The sequence below is a fragment of the Pinus tabuliformis genome, chromosome X, assembly GCF_031772625.1.
Source record: "Pinus tabuliformis cultivar Carrire ecotype Pingquan chromosome X, CPIR1, whole genome shotgun sequence".
NCBI classification, from domain to species: Eukaryota; Viridiplantae; Streptophyta; class Pinopsida; order Pinales; family Pinaceae; genus Pinus; species Pinus tabuliformis.
In genome coordinates, this window is record NC_142308.1 from 1705766451 (window position 1) to 1705790742 (window position 24292).

The 24292-nt window shown below is 41.2% G+C and overlaps 2 protein-coding genes across 6 annotated transcripts in view; one reads left to right on the forward strand and one right to left on the reverse strand.

Moving 5' to 3' along the window:
* Window positions 1–24292, forward strand: part of LOC149146558 (inner nuclear membrane protein HEH2-like) — a 299948-nt gene that overhangs the window by 110389 nt on the left and 165267 nt on the right. For 3 of the 5 annotated variants that reach the window (XM_089449736.1, XM_089449737.1, XM_089449740.1), the window contains exon 7: window positions 5587–5724. In XM_089449736.1, the coding sequence (XP_089305862.1) occupies window positions 5587–5724 (138 nt within the window). The remainder of the gene's footprint in view (window positions 1–5586; window positions 5725–24292) is intronic. The other 2 variants (XM_089449738.1, XM_089449739.1) reach the window with 1 other exon arrangement.
* LOC149146559 (cellulose synthase-like protein E1) lies at window positions 6973–8514 on the reverse strand. Its single transcript, XM_089447727.1, has one exon. It carries the CDS (start codon window positions 8508–8510, stop codon window positions 6984–6986), a length of 1527 nt encoding a protein of 508 aa, XP_089303853.1. The 5' UTR covers window positions 8511–8514; the 3' UTR covers window positions 6973–6983.

A 24292-nucleotide genomic window follows, 5' to 3' on the forward strand; every position in this document is an offset into this window, starting at 1 on the left:
TTTAGGCCAGTTTACAATCACTGCAACCTTAGAGGGATTTATCTTCAATTCACCACCCCCTACTATATGTCCCAAATAATTCAAAGATGTTTTGCCAAATTCACATTTTGAGAGTTTAACATAAAGTTTTTCTCTTTTCAAAACATCTAGTGTCTGCTTAACATGCTTTAAATGTTCTTCCCACGTTTCCCTAAATATAAGATGTCATCCAGATATACAATAACAAAATCATCAAGAAAAGGTCGGAGTACATCATTCATTATTCTCATGAAAGTAGCAGGAGCATTAGTTAAGCCAAAAGGCATAACCAACCACTCATACAATCCCTGCTTTGTTTTGAAAGCAGTCTTCCATGCATCTTGTTCTGCAACTTTGACCTGATGATATCCACTATGCAAGTCTAACTTGGAAAAATAAACAACTTCCTTTAATTGATCTGATAGATCATCTATACGAGGAAGGGGATAACGATTTTTGATTGTTATCTTATTCAGTGCTTGATAATCGATGCACATTTTCCACGAGCCATCTTTCCTTTTCACCAAAATGATCGGAGACCCACATGGTGATGTGCTAGGTCTGGTGAACCCCTTCTCGAGCAACTCCTGCACCTCCTTCTTGATTTCTGCATTCTCTAAAGTGGACAACCTTTTATACTTGTGGCTGCAATGGTTGTTTCATCTCCTGAGTCTGACCCCAAATATTTCCGAATAGCTGCAGCAGTCTTCTTCTTCTTGCCCTCGAACTTCTTAGGTCTCAGCTCTGGATGCAGGATCCAACAGTGCTCATCATCATGCCCATCCTTTTTACAGTGAGTGCATGAAGAGTCTTCTGTGCAGTGTTGGCCTTCCTCTTTTTGCATTTCTGTTTTCTTTTCTCCTTATTCTTGCTTGCAATGGGCTTAGATGATCCCCCAACTTCTGGGTTCCCATTCTTTCCTCTAGCTTCTGGATGCGTAGCTTGAACATATGCCTCATCTATACTAGTGGGATTAAGCATGAGGATAGCGTGCCTCATGTAGCTGTGTAGACCACCTATGTACTTCAACAGAGTCTCAGGTGAGTCTAAAGAAATTCCTAGAATCAAAGCTCTTTTCCTGAATTCTTGGGTGTAACCTTGTGCACTTTGCCCTTTCAATTGGCGAAGAGTTTGCCAGCTCATCATGGCTCGCTACATGTAGGCTAGTGGATAGAACTGCTTTTTGATTGCAGAAACAAATTCACTCTAAACAGAGAGAATCTTACCATGTTTCTTCATGTTAGCTTGTGTCCTGCCTTCCCACCATACCAAGGCAGTGCCTCCGAGGCGTAGGCTGGCCAGCTGAATCTTATTCTTGTCTGAGTCGATACTTTGCACTCTGCAATAAACATCAATTTGTCTGATCCAATTATCTAGCTTCTCTGCATTCAACTCTCCATCATATATTGGTAAATCAAATTTAACATCTAATTTAATCAAAGATGTCTTCTTTTTATGTTCAGGGCTATTAGGAGGTGTGAGAAAGTTTTCTTCTTTCCCTCTGTGTTTTGAGTGGTCATGGAGGAGAGACTCTTCTTCTCCTTTATCTTGTTTGGAGCCTGATGAATCTTCATCTTTATGTTTCTTAAACTCCCTATACATTTCCTCTACCATGGACCTCATGGCCAGGAAACTATCTATAAACTGGGGGTTTGATCCCAAGGGACTTTCTTTTGACATTTTCTTCTAAGGATAGACCCTTCCAATTTCCGGGTTAGTTTCGACCTACTCTCCTTCTCCTAATTTAAGCTTTGATCTAGTTAACATTCAACAACAAAATCTAGCACAAGCTTGTCTAACCTTACAAACCTAGAGCTCTGATACCACTTGATTTGAAATCACCCTTAAATGACCTCAGAGAAATAATGAAGGTATTACAGACTTAAGTGCTGGGGTGTGCCTATGTTATTTTATGCAACGGATTGATAAGATTGCGAAACACACAACACTGAAACAGGAAGAGAACACAGTAAGCAAATACATAAACACAACAAATTTAATAAGGAGTTCACCCAATCCTCCTGGGCTACGTCTCCTGGTCTAACCTTCAGTGGTGGCCTTTTTATTGTGTCTTAAAGCAAAGTTTTTACAATAAGGAGCTCAATTCGAGTCTCCCTTAACAGATGATGATCAGTAGGATTGTACTTGGATCCCTCAAGTCTCTAGAGTACACAGACTCCCCTTACTGAATCTCGACCTCACTGGTCTTAGTGGTATGAGTCCAATTTGGTACTCAATACCCGACAGGTATACACAGAAGAGTTGCTTGAGCCTCTCAAGCCTTCTCTGGAGTTCACAGACTCTCAGACTCTCTTTGTCTTTGCCTGCTCGATGCTGCCTTTGCTCCGCAGGTTAGCTCGGCTTCTCTGTTCTCTGCAATTCACTTCTTTCTGCCTCTCGGATTTCTGCTTCTCTTTCTCTGCCTCCTCTTACTCTTTGTCTGTTCGTGGCTTAAAGCCAATCTGCTTCCTGACTGTGTTCGTTTCCGCTTCCCGGCTCTCTAGATCTCCTGCCTCTGTCTGCTGGAATCCCCCTGCTTGGCGTCATCATCACTCTGTAACGCTTCATAGAGAGGTGGCCACTTGTTTCCTCACAAACTGATTGTCAGTGCTCTTTGAACGATTGTTATTTCCGTTGCTCCAAGATTGCTCGCGAAACTGATTCCTTTGCCAACTCAGCGGTCATGTCGGACCTCAAATCTCATATGACTCAACCTATTTCCCCGTCGAATCCGGTCCTCCATCGGAGCCTTTCTCCGCCGTTGATCTGGAGCCTCCAGATCCTACGGTCTCCGTCCATATCGCGTGGATAAGTAGCATGACCTTTACCCGCGTGATGAGAGCAGTTTTCTCTCTCATCCGTTGGACGCATGGACTCGGTCGAACCCGCTTATCGCTTGAAGCCCTTTCGATATCTTGCCGGTTTTAGGGCGGGACCCGCCTTTTGATGGAATTGATGATTTCTGTACGGTTTTATGATTTTTCCTCCTGGCCAAGTGCTTGGGGCTTTCCTTCACTGAGGGGGACGCCCTGCGATACGTGATTAGTGCTTCAGAAACTGCCTTTGTTTTTGGATTTGGCCTCCCGTTTGTCAATTTGTGCCAGTGTGCGGTCACCATGGGCCAACGGTCTGCGCGCTTTGACCGAGGGTCCTCGTTGTTCCGTGCTAACCACAAATTGCCATTGTCTAGAGGTTATTTTTGATAAGCTCGATATTCATAAGATTTTGAAACTTGACATAATTTGAAACAATCACGAAAGCTTAGATAATGTTTAAGGATCCAGTTCGGATCATCCACTCTAGCCGTGCTCCTTGAGGATCTGCAAACTTTTTAGTCTATTGTCTTACATAAGACGAGTTGCAATGGATGTCAAATGAGCTCAACCTCATTCCTACTTATAGTGTTCTTAGTGGAGTGACCTTACCACCAATGGTTGTGTCCTTAGTCCAAACCAACCCGAGCCTACATGCTCAAACACCATCAACATAAGAAATAAAATTCTTTTCTTTGACATAGGCCCTCTTCATTGTAGCCTTAGGTGGCCTTTAGTCCATCAAAGGCGCCCCTCATGCAACCAATAGAATAAACAATGAATTTTATTTTGGGTATTTAGCCCACAACTTTGGGTCCAAAGTCCACCACTTGGGTACATTGCCCACAAAACACATTTTTCGCGGGTCAACTTCTCACAAACTCAATATTCCAGGGGTTGTGGTAATACCTCCCAAGCTACAGTTCCAAGCACCTAAGATAGGTATTCAAAGGTTAGGGTATAAGGTGACTCAAATAGGCACTCCACAAGAAAGACACAGTAATGGCACAAGGCTCCAATTGGAGGCAATTCGCTTATTATGTAGAGACCCAGGGAAGGAAATCTATGACCCAGGGTTTGATTAATTGGTTGAGTGTTGGAGAGACCTAGGGCCAAGAGGCACAGAAAGGGTTTCCAATATTGATTTTCAATGAAACAAAGGTGCATGAAACCCTCAAACAATCCTCCAAATTGAAGCAACACAAACTAGGTTCTAACCTTAGGGCTACAAAGTTACAAACTAGGGCAAAGGAATTTATGGATTAGATTGAAGTGGACGCCTACCAAAAGGAGAGATTATGTGGCAAATATCCTCCCCTTGATGTTTAGGCTCTCCAATCCCCAAAACGTCTCTTGCCTAGGGAATCATACTAAGCCCTAGATTATGAGCTTCTCCTTGAGGCTTGAAGAGGCCCCAGATCTAGATTGACCCATACACCGGTGATCACCCTTACAAAATGAAGGTTCCCATAAAACCATGAGTCCTCAAAAGAGTCCACCAAAAGCCACCCAATCCAGTGAAGGAGAAGAGTGCTTAGGTCAAGCTTTCAAGGGACAGGTAATGGTCCGACCAAAAAACTGAAATATAGACTCAAACTGACAAGACATAGGTCTAGGATGCTTAATACAGGGCCTCACATGGTTTTTACATGGCTTGTGACTTGTGATCTTGGGATTACAATGGTGGTGAATGCTGCACTCAAAAAATCTATGTACCCCTGTTGTTAAGAGGGGTAATACCGTAATAGGGATATACTCTGCACTGGATATGTTTGTTGACATATCTGATAGTCGAGAATGTTTTGATGCCATGCAGAATTGTTCCTTGGCATTTTCAATCCTCATGACTGTGGAACGTGGGGGACATTTCCTTGTGTAACATAGATTTTATTATTTATGTTATGATATATTCACATAATCACATAATTTAACATTATAGCCATTTAATTACAGCCTTTCCATGTACATTAGCTTGCTATTTTTCCATATATTAAAATCTAACATCTTTTTAATGGTCAGGAGAATATAACTGTTTTAGCATATTGGGCTTGGATTATTTTCTTGGAATAAATAAGTATTTTGACCAAGCAATTCTGGGTTTGCTGCATGTAACAGATTTTCTCCAACGCATTTTGGGTGAGCACTTCATCCCATCATTAGGGAGTCTTTGATGATGGCGTGAAGTGCTCAGCTGAAATGTGTCAGAGAAGAAATTGTTACATGCAGCAAACCCAGAATAACTTGGTCGATATGCATGGCTGCAAAATCCTACACATGATAAGTAACATGTTTATGTGTGTTTTTGCAACATGCATTCTATTTTTTCTTTCCAAATATTTATACAACTATATTTTACAATAATATTCAATAATTTCCTTTTGCACTCTGTAACGGTGTAATCTCTAAAACATTTCTTTTACAGGCCAGGTAGGAACGTAGTCTGCTGCAAATGTTTAACTGTGAATCTCTTGCTCTAGCTCACACTATCATATTCTGTCTCTTGTAAAAATCTGTGGTAGAAAAGTTTAGAGCTTTACATTTTGGTTCTAAATGTGTATGTTTTCCTACTATAGTCTCACTAGACCCCGAATTCTAGTTCTTGAAGTTGCCTTTGTGCTGGTTGCTTGCCCTGCATGTTCCCTGAAGGGTTTTTCAACCTCCTGTGGGTGTTAACTTGCTTTCTGAAGGAACTGTTACCCATTGTAGTTGTTAAAATTTTTGAGGCTTGCCCTAATCAAACTGTCACTTTGTTCAGGTTTGTGAGGCACTTGAAGACAAAGCAATTATGGAGAAGTCAAAGGGAAAGGAAGGAGAGCCTTGGGTTGTTGCTTCTCGACTCAGGGATCATCTTCTGTTACCAAGAGAGAGAAAAAATGCCGTTCTTTGGAGGCAGGTATTATCATGTCATTTTTTTTATTGGTGGCGTTTTTTAATTATCCAGTCCTTTAGCCCTTGATAACCTTTCGAAAGCCATTCTGGCTTTTGTCATGCTAGAGTATCCTATGTTCAATCATTGCCATCCATATTGCTGGTTTTTCTTTTACATAAAAGCTGTGTCCCCACGTATCAGGAAATGGAAACAGGAAACGGTGGGAAACAGGTGCATCTGAGAGTATTGGAAATGCTGGGGTAGTTTTCTTAGTGTAGTCTTGAAACACTTGAAAACTTTATCTGAAAATTTCTTTCAGAGTAAATCTATCTAGATTCTAGTGTCATTGCACTGAGAAAAGTGAGGTGCTTTCTACAGCTTAATGCAGATAAGATGCGTAATATAAGTTATAACATAATGATAAGGTGGGATAGGTCAGTGAAAAAATAAAGTATTATAATAATAAAATAAAACTAATAACATTTAAGTTGGCTTAAGATTGTAGCATAAAAACTATGCTGAAGCACGGAGATTGATAGCTTGTAGACTTGAATGTAAAAATACACACAGGTATTTAATAATAATAATTTATTATATACATAAAATTGTATAAGATGATATAAGATGATTTGAATGTTACAATGAGGTCCTGCTTTTATACTTCAACAGGTGACCTTTCGTGAATGGGCATGTCTTTTAGACATGCCTTTTCACCTAACTTAATGACTCTTTAACCTAATTAATATTTAATTATTTACTATTTATATTTATTTTATTTATTTAATTGTTATGAATTATATTCATAACATAGCCTCTTTCTTCGGAAGCTTTGTCCTCAAAGCTTTAACGCTGGGGGTTTTCTTCACTTAGTGTATGTCGTCTCGATGTATATAATCTGGCCGTCCTCTTATCAAGTAGTTCATCACTAATATTCCCTTGGATTTTTTTTTTTTTTTTTGTATTTATTTATTCTTTAACTCTAAATTATATATTTTTTTTATACTGATTTTTTTGTTGTTGTTTTATATATATTTTTTCTTTAATATAATAATATATATATATATATATATATATATATTCTGTAAATTTAATTAATTAACATATATTAATTAATTAAATTACCATTATATAATATAGTTGTTATATATATATTAATTATATATAACTATAAACTATATATTATATAGTTTTAATTGAACTAAATTAACATCGTTTAAATTGATTTTTACGCAATGATAATGTCGTGATGGTTTGACACTGACCTGTCCCATTGCTTACACCCATTATGAACGGTCCAAAAAAAACTCTGTCCTCCGACGAATTTCACCCAATGTCACAAATCTGAAAAACATCACAACATAATTTGAAACTAATGGGTCTCGGATCCTCTCGATGAGTGTATCAATACTTATAGATGAATCCCTGCCTAGAATCACGCTCTTGAGCAGATCAATAAATATAGAGAAGAAGTCTTCAAAAGTGAACTCTGCGTATCCCAGGTCCAGGAGGGCTTTCTTGCACTGCTCAATGTTTTTCAACACATGTTCCACTTCTGCTTCATCTTGGGTCTCCAATATATGCTCCAGATACGAAAACATGAAGGAACGAAAGAAGCAGTTTCCATCACCACGTGTGCGTCGAATTGCCCCATATAACTCATCCAACACCTCAATTTTTGCCTTTAAGATCGAACTCCCTGTTTCATACTTAGCTGCCAAGGCAGAAAGAGACTCCTTGTCGCCGACAAATGGGATTTTGAGGGCTTCCTCAGCTTGAATGGCATTCTGTTGTTGTATAATGTTGTCGTCCTTGTAGCATGTCCAGTCCGCGTCAACTACGCCATCACCTCCATCGCAGCTGCCATCCATTTTTTTAGAGTAAATGTGATGAACGAAGGGTAGGGCTTCGAAGGTTTTCCTGTTCTTCGTCCGCTTATGCTTAAACTGCTGTGATGGATCTTCAAGTTTCCTCTTTTCTTCAGCTTCTTGGTATCCTTTCCTCAGACGTTCTGTGGTTGCTTCGCTATCCACTACTTTGCTTGTCACCTCGAAGCCTACCTCCGATAAACCGAGCATCTTGCAAGCAACTTGGATTAAAGCAAACAAGTAGGATGACACGCCTTTAATCAGCCACATCCTCTGTTCGTTCCACCAGCTCTTAAACGAACCCCCGATGCACATAAACTCTATCAGACTGTACCCATATGCAGATGCTGCTAATGAGACAAAGAGGATGAACCATGGATTTGAAGCCTTGGGAAATAATGATAGGCCGTTAAGCATGGCGAGGGCAGGAAGTAAACCGTAGCAAAGTATGTATAAAGAAGAGGGAGCCCATAGACACAACACACCATAACACATACACTGAGCTGTACTTGTCCGTTGAATCCCATAAACATATGGGCAAAACCTACTCAAGAAAAACTCCAGGTATCCGGCACTCCATCTTTTGATTTGAATGAGTGTGTCATTCATGTTCACTGGCGCGCCACCTAAAAATGCTTTTCGCCTTGGAGTGCAGTAAATAGATTTCCACCCTCTGCACTGTATAACGAAACCTGTCAATGCATCTTCCACAGCACAGTCATAAATCATGCCAACCTCTTTGCCCCACAGGGTGTTCTCCTCGCAGGCGCAATTGGCAAGATCCCTTGCATCTTTCAGCATCTTGGATGGATTCGTTTGAGCTCTAGAAGTGGAATAGGCTTTAAGCGATTTGGAGGACGCATGCCTTACTTCCTTCCCACATAAAGCATCCTGGCGGTGAATGCATCCAGTGCCTGCGTATAGTGGACCTTCGAGACCATCCATTCCTTTAAATTGACAATAGGGAATCCTCAAGTGATCGTTTCTGTACAGCTCGTTCCTTGTGATGCCATGAAAGTCTTGAGAGAGAGTTACGTAGTGCCATGTGAGTCATCAAGGAGAGAGATGCGAAGTGATTGAGGTGATGAAGATAAGGTGACTTGTAATTCCTTTTAATAATAATATCATAGTATCATAAAGGATAATAATATTAATAATATTGATGATTAAGTCGAGATTGAACTATTAGGATTGATTAATGATAAGTTAAGTGATTTTCCTTCAACTATATTTGATTACCAATTGATGCAAGGTGATTTACTATTTTTGGAAAGTCATACTTGAAATGCTGGACATGACTTTCTATTTTTAGAAAGTCACTCCAAAATTGTTAGAAAGTCACTCCAAAATTGTCAGAAATGAGATTTTATTTAAGGAAGTTCATCACTGAGCTGCCAATTTTCAACACTCCCTCTCAGCTAGGGAGGAATTTCTTTCTGCGACAAAGATCTCTGCTTTCTCTTTTCATCTCTGTTCATCTTTGCTCTAGAACAATGATGTCTCAATGTAATGAAGAAGAGTCATCAAAGGGGAGATTCATCTATCACCCTATATCCACTAATCTTCCCATCTTGACACATACTTGGAGGGATTACGACTTGTCAGCACATGACAAGGATCACAGACAACCAAGATTTACCATAAGATTCAAGTGGTAGAACACCTACATCCACATACTTTGGGGAGATTACCACTTGTCAACAAATGACAAGGATTGCGCACAACCAAGCTTTACCACACCGATTGGCCAGATGGGTGCCAATCCCAACAAGCCCAACTTATGGGTAGGATGCATACTGGGGTATACTCTTGGCAAGTCCTAGACTTAATAGTGTGGGGAATTACTACTTGTCAACACATGACAAGGGTCGCACATAACCTACAGTCAAGAGTTCCCTTAACCGTAGGAGGTCTTCTGGCTCCATTCCCAACTTGTTAGCTCAAACAAGAGGGAAGAACATAACTCAGTGTTCTTGATCATCCATGACCGCCCCCACCAGGAAGGGTCACATCTGTCAGTCTGAGCTGCTCTCTGAATACCAAGAACGTCCCTTTCGGCAAAGGCTTGGTAAGTATGTCAGCTATCTGATCATCAGTGGCAATATGATGGAGTTTCACTCCTCTCTGCACGATATTTCAGATATAACGATATTTAATTTCAATGTGTTTGGACTTGTCATGGAACACGAGATTTTCTGCAAGTCGAATCCCACCCTTATTGTCACAGTAAATTACTGTTGTATCTAGTACATGCTCAAACAACTCTCCAAAGAGCTTCCTCAGCAATACTGTGTTATGAATAAAGTATAGATATAAATAATGTAAATATAAATAATAATAACACATCATAAATAATGATTAATTAGTGAAGAGGTATATCCCTAAGGACATGACCGTTCATAAAAGGACTCCATATAGATATAAATAATGTAAATATAAATAATAATAACACATCATAAATAATGATTAATTAGTGATTAGTTAGTGAAGAGGTATATCCCTAAGGACATGACCGTTCGTAAAAGGACTACTTCCTAAGTATATAAAGCAGGCCCTCATTGTAACATTCATATCCTAGTATTATCATATTATTAATAAAAAATATTACTTACAATACATTTGTGTATTTCACATTTAAAACAGGTGGTATGAGAGCCATTCGAGCCTTTGGACGTTATCTACTGCACAATCTACCATTAAGTTTAAGTCCTGAAATCATGGAATTAAGTAAATATCATAAATCTAAATTGTTAAATGAAATTGGAGAAGCATTACAACAAATAGAACAAATAAAAAGATCATTTGGAGAATCATTAAAGGCTTTCAAAACACCAAGTTCAACACCTATAATAGAAGTTGACATTAATGTCAAAGAGAAGGAATTTGAGCCAAGTGTTTTGATAGAGAAAAATATGACAACTGAAGATGAAAGCAAGGAGGAAAAAAATGATTATACATAATTTATTGATGAAGAATCACTACATTTCGCAGAAGCTCATGAAAATGCTATATTAATCACAAATTATAATGACGTCGATATTAAAGATGGACGTAATTCTTTTACAAACGCTGAAAGTGTTGGAACTGAAGGGCATACCATGATATGGGAACCAAAAGCATTGGACAATAGACCTATAAAGAAACCTTCAAGGATCCTTACCCTTAATGCTACAAAGGATAGTCTGTCCTTGTTTAACAAAATCAATGTAGAAACCGTTGTTCCTTTAAATATTGCGAGAAGCAATATTCCACACGAGGATACCGTCAACACTATGGGTTTATTTTCTCAGCAACAATTTCCTCCCAAACTTAAAATCTTGCACCCCTCCATGCCAAATGAGAAGATTATAAGTGAGTGGATTGTGGACAAAATGTTAGATAACATACAAGATGGGCAAGAAACAAAGGATTCGCTGGGTCCTTCACAATCTCTGCCTAAGCCCAAGAGCCCACAAATTTCCAAGTCAAATAGCAAAATTGTCACTGATCATAATATTGTCAAGAAACCAAAAACAAAAGCCTTTCAAACAATTAATACAAAAAAAGGGGTGCATTTGCTGAGTCTTCCTGTCATTTGCTAAGTCTTGCCCATATAATGCTTCCACGTTTACAAATGTTGTTTCCTCTTGTCAATAATTCAAAATATATCTACGAAAGTTTCATCCGGAGTTCCCACGCTAATATTATGTCGCTTTAGTGTACAAAAGGTCATTGGATGTGGAATGCTCCATTGAAGAGGACTGCAAATGATGGAAATGAATATAATCTTTTGCTTCTGGATACTTGAGGAATTGATGCCTATGATCAAACTGATACACATAGTACACAAATATTTTCCTTGGCAGTTCTGTTGTCAAGCATGTTCATTTATAATCAGATGGGGGGCATTGATGAAGCTGCTCTAGATTGGTTGTCTCTTGTTACAAAATTGACAAGCATATTTGAGTTAGGGTATTAGAGAATCAAACTACTGCTGAAGATTTAGGACATTATTCTCCTTTCTTTTCGTGGCTTTTATGAGATTTTGTTTTTTAGAACTACATGAAGATGGGAAAAGAATAACACTGCAAGATTATTTAGAACTTGCATTGAAGCCAATGGAGGAAAGTGATGAGGAAATCATTGTAAAATCCAGACACACACGATTCATAAAAATGTCCAGCAATATTCGTAAGCGAAAGGTAAGTCGAAGTCGCAGCTGAAGCCCAGCTATTGCTAATTATGAGAACAACAAAAAAATATGCGAAGAGATTTTCTGTCCAATTTCAAATAGCTTCATATCGGACCCAGTTAGAATCTCTGCGCCTGGACTCACCTGCGATCGAAATTGAAAGAAAAATCTATATAGGCCACAAGAATAGCATCTTGATTTGAGAATTCGAATAGAAGAATGAGTCACATGCCGCAACCTGAACACGACCTACGACTTTATCTCAAAGGAAGAGGATCTCGTGCCAACGATCAATGCTGTTTTTGGGAGAAACTGCAATGCCTACAAATTAAAGTTAGCTATTTTACAAAAAACATTGCTGATTAGGAACTGAGGCGCCATCCGTTGCATGGCCCGATTCTTATCTTGCCCGCATCCCTCTGTCTATTGGGTTGTCAATGCAGTCTCTATCGTTGCTTACCCCTGGAATGAGGACCAATTACTTGTCCCTGCAGAGATACACCTTGAATATTCCTTGCTCCGGCCAATTGGGACAACATGTGGTTCCCAGATTGTGGAATTCATAGTGGGTTTGATAAACCTAATGCACGCACTCCTCATGAGCTGCCCTGATATGTTTGTGATGGCAGGGCAGTTGGGACGAATTGTGAAAGCGTCTGTTTGTGATATTTTTGTGATGGCGGAACGCATCTTTCAGAAGGGACCCAACCTTTCGAATTCCTATGGCGACTATTGTGACTATTGGACATATATATATAAAATATATAAAAATATATATATATATATATATATATATATATATATATATATATATAGAATAATTTTAAGAAATTATATTCAAGTGACCTTATAAAACATTACAAAGTAACTTTTGAAAAAAAGTTATATTATGATAATTTTTTATAAAGTTACTTGAATATATAATAAAAAAATAATAAAAAAATTGAAAATGGAGAATGGATAAGCTCGTGCCAAGAAATCCATCAATGACGGATTACGTATGCCAGAAATGACGTATGCAAACTAAGGAAATTGTTAGCAACAAGCTTTGAGGACAACTTTTCGAAGAAAGGGGCAATGTTATGAATAAAATATAGATATAAATAATAATAAGACATCATAAATATTGTTTAATTAGTGAAGAGGTATGTCCCTAAAGACATGACCATTCATAAAGGGATACCTGCCTAGGTATATAAAGCAGGTTCTCATTGTAACATTTGTATCCTTGTACTATCATATTATTAATAAAACATATTACTTAAAAATTTAAAATACATTTGTGTATTTCACATTTAAAGCACTAACAAAAGTTTTGTCACTTCATACCTCCTCACAGCTAGCTGTGCTAGCAGCAATGTACTCGACTTCAACTGTGTTAAGGGCTACAGATTTTTGTTTTCTGCTCATCCATGATATCATGGTAGAGCCCAAGCTAAAACAACATTTAGATGCGCTGCTTTTGTCATCAAAGTTACCAGCGCAGTCAATATCAGAGTACCAATGTAGTCTCATTTCCAACAGTATATCTCAATCCAAGATTGATGGTCCCATGTAGGTATCTCAGCAGTTTGCAGCAATCCAGTGTGCATTTGATGGCTTAATCATATATTGACTCAGACTATTGACCACAAAACATATGTCCGGTCTAGTGTTCAGTAGGAACATCAGTGCCCTAATTAGTTGTCGATACTCAGAAGGATTTGTCAAATCAGGACCTGCAACTTCACCACATAACTTCTTGAAATTCATTTCCATTGGTGTATTCATGGACTTACATTCTGTCGAATACACCAATAAACTTACAAGCCTGTAGGCATGTTGCTGAGTTTAGGTTGGAGGTTGTGTAGGCTGATTGTTGGCCAGGTCGAGAAGTGCTGTTAAAGTCGAGTGTCGTCTCTCGCCTGGTTTCCTGGTCCTTATATTGCTTGATATTGGGAGCTTGATAAGCAGTTGAACTTTCATAATGGCCTCATTTGATTTCTTTGTTGATGTTGAAACTCAGAAATATTCTAGGAAGTGGATATCTAAGTTGATTGTTTCAAGTAGCAAGGATCCAATATATCTTGCTCATATTATTGCACAAGAATTTGAGCCTATTCGTAATTGGACATTATCCAAAATAGAGTCTGATAAGATTTATAATCTATCCATGTTTGATTTCAAGGCTGCAAATCTTATTAGATATTGCTGTGTGAATGTTCTCGTGGATGTAAATAAACAAGTCTATCAAGTGCCCTTACTCCGTCTTGAAGATATTGAATGGGGTTTAGAAAAAGGATACAGATATATTCGTTTGGGACTTATTCAATTTGTCATAAATCCCCTAATCAGACTTGGATTGAATGTTTCTTGTCTAGCCTGCGTCGTTAATTCAAGGCATAATAAATTTCAAGATGCTTTAATAGGTGGATTTCAAGCACCCTTGCATAATGGTGCAGCCTGGTCATCAGTTGTTCCCAGATATTCTATCTCCTTAATTGATAGACATATTAATGACCTTTTACAAGCTTATATCCAAATAAGTGGCTATGACATGAGTCAAGGTTTTGACATAGCACAACTTCGAACTACTGTGTGCTATAGATTTGTGTCTACTACTATGCCTGCCCTTAATCCAAAAATGTGTTCTTGTGCAATACAAGAAGGCGTGGTGGTTGGCCCAGGGAATTGTACACCTTTAACTTTAGGTTTTGTTGAGTTTATTATGCCTCCAGAATGGTTTGCTTAGTATTATCCTCTTTCTGAAAAGTAGTAGAAACCTCTTCTGGCTCTGTTATCATATTTCTGGCCCTGTAGTAGAAACGTCAGGAGACTCGCACAGATTTTCAGAAAATTGCACAAGAGAAAGTGATTTCGATTTCTCTATGTTGGCTTCCAGGCTGGGAGAAGAAGTGGCTCATGTGACTAACTCTGCATCATCAGAGGTATGGTATATAGACAGTGGGGCCTCTTTGCATGTGACAGGAATCCGGGAATGTTTCTCAGATTATCAGGAGGAAAAGATGAACTTTCAAATCACCATGGGAACAAGGCAAAATGTACTCCAGTAGGGAGGGGTACCGTAGTTTTTCAAACAGAAACGGGAGAGCGGTTCCGTGCTACCAATGTGCTGCATGTACTAGGGTTGGGGATGAACTTACTTTCCGTGTCACAGCTTCAAGGAAAAGGCTACGACGTTTTCTTCATCAAGGAGAAAGTATACGTCAAACACCCGAGCTAGAAGTGTCGATCGGGATCAAAAGTAACAGGTTGTACAAACTACAACTAGAATCACCAATGGCACTAATAGACAGTCATGGAGACAAGGATTTGAACGAACTATGGCACAGGATAATAGGACATTTGCACCATGGGGCTCTGAGAATTCTCAGGAGCACTGTAACAGGGGTTCCGGATCTTAGTACAGAACGAGATGATGTATCAGAGGATGTGCTCTAGGAAAGTATGCCAAGGCAACATTTCCTAGAAGTAAAAAACAGGGCCAAGAGTGTACTAGGATTGATACACTCAGATATCTACGGATCCATGTCCACTAAAGCTCTTAGTGGTGCCAAGTACTTCTTTACCTTCATTGGTGACCACTCAAGGAAAACTTGGATTTATTTTCTGAAAACCAAGGACGAGGTTTCATATCGATTCAAAGAGTTCAAGGCTCCGGTGGAGAATTTGACTGGGAAGAAAATAAAAGTTTTGTGCTTAGATAATGGTGGAGAGTATGTCGATAAGGACTTCACTGATTTTTGCGCTAAGGAGGGCATCAGAAAAGAGTCGACAGCTCCGTACAATCCGGAGCAGAATGGAGTAGTGAAAGAAAGAACAGGACTATTGTAGAAGCAGCTAGGGCCATGATGTATGATTAGGATATGCCAAAATTCCTAATCAGAGGATGTACAGAACGAGATCATGTATGCAGAGGATGTGCTCTAGGAAAGTATGCCAAGGCAACATTTCCTAGAAGTAAAAACAGGGCCAAGAGTGTACTAGGATTGATACACTCAGATATCTACGGATCCATGTCCACTAAAGCTCTTAGTGGTGCCAAGTACTTCTTTACCTTCATTGGTGACCACTCAAGGAAAACTTGGATTTATTTTCTGAAAACCAAGGACGAGGTTTTCTATCGATTCAAAGAGTTCAAGGCTCTGGTGGAGAATTTGACTGGGAAGAAAATAAAAGTTTTGTGCTTAGATAATGGTGGAGAGTATGTCGATAAGGACTTAACTGATTTTTGCGCTAATGAGGGCATCAGAAAAGAGTTGACAGCTCCGTACAATCCGGAGCAGAATGGAGTAGCAGAAAGAAAGAACAGGACTATTGTAGAAGCAGCTAGGGCCATGATGTATGATTAGGATATGCCAAAATTCCTATGGGCAGAAGCATGCAACACAACAGTCTATGTTCAGAATAGAACTCCTCATCGGGCATTGGGCAAGATTACTCCAGAGAAAGTCTTCATGGGGAAGACACCTGAAGTAAGTCATTTAAGGATATTTGGGAGCTTAGCATATTGCAACATACCCGAGGAAAAGAAGAAGAAGATGGATCAAACTGCAGAGAAAGGATATCTAGTGGGATATAGCAAGAACGCTAAGGCATATAGAATCTATCTTCCAGGGAGCAGGAAGGTAGTAGTTCAATGAGAGGTGAAGTTCATGGAAGACATGGCTTTCAGAAAATCTCGAGAAATGCCTTCTGAGGAGCAGTCAAAAGAGGAATCGTTGGTCAAACCTCTTCAACCAACGGAAGAAAAGAATTCTTCCTCGGGTCAGGAAGAATCACAGGATGAGGAGGAGCTAACAGAAGCACCTACTGGCAGAGGAAGAACGAGCAGGGAACTTCGTCAGATTCTGCGAGATGCAGAGGACTTCATCGGTGCGCCAAGGAACAATAAGAGGGAGCGAAAATAGCCAGATAGATATTAGGCATTAGTAGCTCAGGATGGGGAGCCTGCCAATTTTCAGGAGGCAGCTCAACATCAAGTTTGGCTGGATGCGATGGTAGAGGAGTACAACTCCATAATGGTGAACGATGTCTGGGAGGTAGTGCCAAGGCCTCAAGACAGATTAGTGGTAGGTTCGAGATGGATCTACAAGATTAAATACGCTGCAGACGACAGTGTTGAGAAATACAAAACCAGGTTTGTGGCTAAGGGGTATGCTCAGAAGGAAGGAATTGACTACGAAGAGACCTTCGCCCCGGTAGCCAAGTATACATCTATTAGAACCGTGATATCTCTTGCAGCACAGATGGGGTGGGAGATTCATCAGATGGATGTCAAAACGACATTTCTGAATGGTGTGATAGAAGAAGAGGTATACATTGAACAACTAGAGGGCTTTGAGACACATGAGAAGAAGTCTCATGTATGCAGATTGAAGAAAGCCTTGTATGGGCTGAAACAAGCACCTAGAGCATGGTATGGGAGAATTGATGGCTACTTGTAGAAAATGGGATTTGTCAAGAGTGACGCAGATCCAAATCTCTACTATCTGGTTGTAGAGAATGAGCCTCTAATCTTAGTATTATATGTTAGGGTCCCACCCTAACCCCCTTATTTATGTAGTGGGATCGAGTCATAGTAAAGAGTCAATAAAGCCCATATTAATAATTGTAAGTGGTTAACCCGCAATTAATGACGGGACCATAGTTAGTTGCAAATGGGCCATGGTATTAGATAGATGGTATTAATAAAACCCATGGTATTGATCCATGGTATTGCATGTATGAGTCATATATAAAGGATAGAGACTCCCTGCGAGGAGCATCGTGTCTTATTTTTGTATCGAGCTCTGCTCTATTGGAGGTTGCCCCCTCGAAGAGGCCAGTGAACATTGCTTTCTGAATAATAAAATATTTGCTGTTGTCTCTCACTATTCTATGTTCTGGGTATCTTTCTTCGCATATTCTGTATTTGGGTATCTTTTTGCAGGTTAAGAGCATAACAAGTGGTATCAGAGCACTTTCCAGGGCCAGTGGGATCTCCATTTCTTAGCAATTTTTTTTTTGGCTAGAGACGTGTTCCGACGTCTTTAAACCACGGGATATGTCGTTGAGCGCATAAACCTGCGGATTTGGGGAGGCATGCACGCAGGAAATACAAGAGGTGGTCACGCTTGTTGGACTCCCTTGTAACCCCAGTGGGTAACCCTTCAAGTAGTAGTGCATTAGACAGAACCGCGTACGAACTGTCTTCCAAGTACCTTCTGGGTATATCGGAAGCCCCTTAGCTCCTCTGCAACCTCGCCATAGATAAACCGTCGGCCGTCTTGCTGCTACAGTACACCAAGAACAGCACTTAGAGAGATTACTCGCCCGTACGATAGGGTAGTCGGGTTGTACGGCTAAGGGTACGGTTGATCCTCCTTAGTTAGAGCCCTGAAACATTGGGCCGAGTACTACTGTCAGACCCTTATGTATATTGCGATCTGTAGCACCTGACACTCCTCGAGACCATAGTTCCCTTTTCTATCTTGGGATCACGCATCATCTCTGCCAGATCCACTCGCGCAAAGGGGTGCAGCAACAGCAGACATCAGTCCCGCAGTTCCGACCAGCCATTCCGATCTATTAGATCCATCAGATCCGCAGCAGCAATCTGTTCCGCCGCTCAGAGCTATCCGATCCGCCATTCAGATCTCTCAGATCCACCGAATCTGAGTAGTTGTGTGGGGTTCCTATACCGGGGCATGATTTTCGCAGGACTTTTGGCAGCATTGACATTTTGAGGATTCGGTTACTGCAGTATTCCTAAGGAAGGAGTAAAAAAAAAAGTTTGAGATCTTCCGGGGCGCTTATTGGTGATCTAGCCCATCAGAATCAGGACGACGAGCTGAGCACGGTGGTACCATTCAATTCTTAGTGAAATTTTTTTTTGGGCGGTCCCAAATTTCAAGAACATCAGGTCGGTGCATGGTAGAAACTAGAGCTCAAGCTATGGCCAATGAGAGGATGGACAAACTAGAACAAACCTTGCAATCCCTCCAACTTCAACTTGACAGACTAACTAGCATAATTCCGAAGGGCAAGGAGGAAGCCCACGAGGAGGCGTATATTGGCAATGGACACAGTGAGGGTGAGTCTAGCCGCTCTCTTCACCTCTGGGGCCCCCACCAACAATCCCGTCCGCAACCTCCCAAGTTGGATATGCATAAATTTGATGGTTCTCACTCGGCAACATGGATAGCACAATTGGAGCAGTATTTCAATCTGAATAACATCTTAGATAATGAGACTTAGCTTATGGTGGGGAGCATGTACTTGGACAGTGAAAGGTGGCAATGGTGGGAATGGCATCAATGTTGCAATGGACCTTTTGTGACTTGGACCACCTTCAAAAAAGCTCTTACAGACCGCTTTGACCAGGAATCTTCTTTTCTGGGTCGTCTTACTAAGCTCCGACAGACTGGCACAGTGGATGAATATGTTACAGCCTTTGAAGCCTTAGCCTTCCGCACTAGGGGTCTCTCAGATGTGTTCTACACGGAATGTTTTATCAGCTGTCTTAAAGAAGCCATAAAAGCCCACGTCCTACTGCACCACCCTCCCACATGGATGGAGGCTTGCAAGGTAGCTCGTAACGTGGAACGTGCGTTAGTAGCCCAGTACAGTCACCCAAATTTCACAGCTAAGGGTCGCCCCCCACAGGCTCACAGCACGACTCAAACACTTAAGGTTCAAAAGGTGTCACCTGCAAAAATGGCTGAAATAAGAAAGCGAGGATTATGTTACAACTGTGATGAAAAATACTCCCCAGGTCATAAATGCAAGGAGCCCAAATTTTTTCAAATTGATGCCACTGATTACAGCTCATCGGAGGAAGATCCACCACTGGAGGAACATGAGGCGGTAGAAGAGGACAACCAAAAGGACAATGTCCCCAACGAACCTGTTATTTCGTTGCATGCTTTGGTTGGGATTTCTTCACCTCAAACTCTCAAAATCAGAGGTTTTATTAAACATCGCCCAGTAGTAGTCTTGATTAATAGTGGAAGTACACATAATTTCATCCATCAAAAAGTCGCGGAAGCAGTGCATTGTTTTGTACGAGCAGTTTCTAACTTCCAAGTCCAAATTGCAGATGGGGGTACAATGAAATGTGAAGGCCGCTGTGAAAATGTCAAACTTCAAATGGGGGATTATCAGTTGAAGACCCACATGTTTGCCATACACATGGGAGGGTGCGACATTGTCCTCGGTGCTGAATGGCTTTGCACCCTTGGGCCAATCACAATGGATTTCCAGGAGTTATATATGAGTTTTAAGCAGAACAACTCCACACATACCCTCCGTGGACTCCAGGCAGGAGCTCCCTCTATCATCAGCTCGCATAGGATGGAAAAATTGCTAAAAAAGGGCCATCATGGAGTTATAGCTCAATTTAATGCCATCCAGGCAGTCGAAACCAAGTCTCTGCCGATTCATCCTGAGATGCAACAGATTTTAAATAACCATCTGCCGGTCTTTGACAAGCCTCATGAGCTTCCACCCTCGAGAGGGGAACATGATCATAGCATCACCTTGGTTCCAGGGGCCCAACCCCCAAATGTGCGCCCATACAGATATCCGTTCACCCAAAAGAATGAAATAGAAAAAATAATCAAGGAACTTTTGGAAGCAAGTGTCATTCGTCCCAGCATTAGTCCTTATTCATCACCGGTGGTCATGGTGCTCAAGAAAGATGGGGAGTGGCGATGTGTCCAGACTTCAGGGCCCTCAATAAGTTGACAGTGAAAGATAAATTTCCCATCCTGGTGGTTGATGATTTGCTGGATGAACTCAATGGAGCTCAATTCTTCACTAAGCTGGATCTTCGCTCAGGCTACCACCAAATTCGCATGAAGGAAGTCGACATTCCAAAGACTGCTTTCCGAACTCATGAAGGCCATTATGAGTTCCTGGTCATGCCATTCGGTCTTTGTAATGCCCCATCTACCTTTCAGAGCCTTATGAACCACCTTCTCAAACCATATCTCAGGAAATTTGTCCTTGTCTTCTTCGATGACATCCTCATCTATAGTTGCACTTGGGCCGCACATCTTCAGCATGTAGATCTACTCTTGCAACTGCTCCGCAAGCATAAATTATTTGTTAAGATGTCCAAGTGTTCGTTTGGCATGGAAGAAGTTGAGTATTTGGGCCACATTGTGGGGCGTGAAGGTGTCAAGGTGGACCCCAAAAAGATCCAGGCAATGCAGGATTGGCCTCAACCTAAGACCTTGAAGAGCTTGAGAGGATTTTTGGGTCTCACAGGCTATTATCGCAAATTTGTCCGCAATTATGGTCGCATAGCGAAGCCCCTCACTCAACTCCTGAAGAAAAATTCATTCTTCTGGAATGAGGACGCACAACAGGCATTTACAGCTCTCAAAAATGCCATGTGTTCCACTCCAGTCTTAGCACTCCCTGACTTCACCAAATCTTTTGTCATTGAATGTGATGCTTCGGGTACGGGTATTGGGGCGGTCTTAATGCAGGAAGGGCGACCTTTGGCCTTCACAAGCCAACAACTAAGTGGGAAGAATCTGGGCCAATCTACCTATGAGAAGGAAATGATGGCCATTTTACATGCAGTAGAGACCTGGCGACCTTACTTATTGGGGCGACGTTTCCAAATCCGCACAGACCATCACAGTCTTAAATATTTTTTGGAGCAACGCCTATCCTCCCCACAACAAAATAAATGGCTCGCCAAAATGCTGGGATATGATTATGAGATCATTTACAAGAAAGGACAAGAAAATAGTGTAGCAGATGCATTATCTCGCCAATTTGAGGGAAGTACCCTGTTAGCAATTTCCCTTCCCATTCCAGAATGGATTGAAGAGGCTCGCAGGGAATGGTTTTCACATCTCGGGCTCTCCCAACTCATTTCTCAATTGCAGGCGGATCCAAATTCCACCAAGGGCTACTCGTGGCAGGATGAGATTCTTCGCTACAGGGACAGAGTCGTAATATCACCAACATCCACCCTCAAAAGTCGCATTTTGGCAGAATTGCACTCATCCCCCATTGCAGGACATTCAGGCTTTCAGAAGACGTATGCTCGCACCAGAAGATCATTTTTTGGACAGGCATGAAAAAGGACATCCTTACTTTTGTAGCAGAATGCAATGTCTGTCAACGCCACAAAGGGGAGACCGTCAAAGCACCAGGCACATTACAACCGTTGCCTATCCCGACAGCAATATGGACGGAGGTTTCTATGGATTTCATTACAGGTCTTCCAAAGTCAGGAAACAAGTCAGTCATCATGGTGGTTGTGGACAGACTTTCGAAGTATGCTCATTTTTGCGCCCTACCCCACCCGTTTACACCGACTTTGGTCGCTCAATCTTTCATGGATCAGATCTTGAAATTGCATGGCATGCCCACTTCTATTGTGTTCGATCGCGACCCGATCTTCACCAGTAATTTTTGGTAGGAACTCTTCAGGATACAAGGCACCGAACTAAAACTCAGTACTTCTTATCATCCACAAACAGATGGTCAAAATGAAGCCGTCAACAAATGTCTGGAAACCTACCTTAGGTGTTTCACTTCAGAAAAGCAACATCTTTGGGTACAGTGGTTACCTCTGGTTGAATGGTGGTATAACACCAACTATCATGCCACCACCAAAATGACTCCCTATGAAGCAGTATATGGTCAACTCCCTCCTTCTCCTACTTCTTATATCAAGGGGTGCTCAAAGGTACAAGCAGTGGATCAACTCCTACAAAACCGCGCAACCATGCTCGCCCATCTTAGAGAGAATCTTCATCAAGCTCAAAACCGCATGAAGCAACAGGTAGATCAGCATCGCTCAGAGCGCCAATTTCAAGAAGGGGATCAGGTCTTTTTGAGGCTGCAACCATATAAGCAAACATCACTCAAAGACAAGGGTTGTCAGAAACTATCTCCAAAATTCTACGGACCATATCAAGTACTTCAGCGCATTGGAGAAGTAGCCTACAAGCTGGCTTTGTCGCCTACTGCAAAAATCCATCCAGTTTTCCACGAGGAAGGGTCAATCTGGCTCCAACCTGAACATGTCCTAGACACACGAGAAAGGCACCTGCGTGGCCGCATGATTAGGGAAGTTCTCGTCAAGTGGAAAGACACCTCTCCGGAAGATGCAACTTGGGAACCAGCCACTATTCTTCAGCAGTTTCCGCAGCTTCAGCCTTGAGGACAAGGCTATTCTTAAGGGGGAGGGCATGTTAGGGTCCCACCCTAACCCCCTTATTTATGTAGTGGGATCGAGTCATAGTAAAGAGTCAATAAAGCCCATATTAATAATTGTAAGTGGTTAACCCGCAATTAATGACGGGACCATAGTTAGTTGCAAATGGGCCATGGTATTAGATAGATGGTATTAATAAAACCCATGGTATTGCATGTATGAGTCATATATAAAGGATAGAGACTCCCTGCGAGGAGCATCGTGTCTTATTTTTGTATCGAGCTCTGCTCTATTGGAGGTTGCCCCCTCGAAGAGGCCAGTGAACATTGCTTTCTTAATAATAAAATTTTGTTGTTGTCTCTCACTATTCTATGTTCTGGATATCTTTCTTCGCATATTTTGTATTTGGGTATCTTTTTGCAGGTTAAGAGCATAACATTATTTGTGGATGATCTCTTCCTGACAGGATCATCCAGGTTCATAGGGGACTACAAGGAGAATCTAGTCGCGGAGTTCGACATGAAGGATTTGGGACAAATTTATTTCCTGGGGTTGGAAGTTCGGTAGCAAAAGGGGGAGATCTTCCTTGGGCAAGGGAGATATGCTACAGAAATCCTGAAGAGATTCAAGATGGAGGACTGTAGTGTTGATTTGGGGTAGCGTCGGATGTGCTCTATCGACGAAATTTGGTGGAGAGGTTAGGGCACATGATATCTCCAATACCCATAAAGGGTTTGGGCAGATTCTAAACAGTTTGGGAGATATTAAAATAATTAATATTTTTAATGGATTTCCTAAGTCTAAACTTAGGGAAATTAAAATATTAATGTGAATTAATATAAAACTGTGTTAGAATGGTCCAAAAGACATGGATCAAGCTAGATCTAATGATAACCGTTGATTAGGGACTTAATCTCGGCCGTTGATATGTCAACGAGAAAAGTATAAGAGGAGGCTTGAGGGTCACTTGGAGAGTACACCAAGAGATCAAGATTTCGACTTTCTGGGGTTGGGTTTGCTAAGAAAGTTGAGAGAGTGATCGGAGCTGCAGCTGAGGGGTAGTGAATACAAAAGCAGAGAGGCAGAGATAGTGCTGGGAGGATCAGCAGAACAATCGGGAAAGTTGACGCAGGGGGCAGAAGTCGGAACTGCCGGAACAACCGGGAAAGCTGACAGAGAGGGCAGAAGCTGGAACTATCGGGAATTGCCTGGAGTAGTCGGGAAAGCTGACGCAGAGGGCAGAAGCCGGAACTGCTGGGAACAATCGGAACTGCCGGAACAATGGGGAAAGTTGATGCAGAGGGTAGAAGCCGGAACTGTCGGGAACAACCGGAACTATCGGGAAAGTTGACGTAGAGGGTAGAAGAGTCTGATGTAGTCCCTAGAGGCTGA

Bases quoted from the DNA above. Each gene is read 5' to 3' on its own strand.
- LOC149146559 (XM_089447727.1), bottom strand. From the start codon at position 8,510: ATGGATGGTCTCGAAGGTCCACTATACGCAGGCACTGGATGCATTCAC.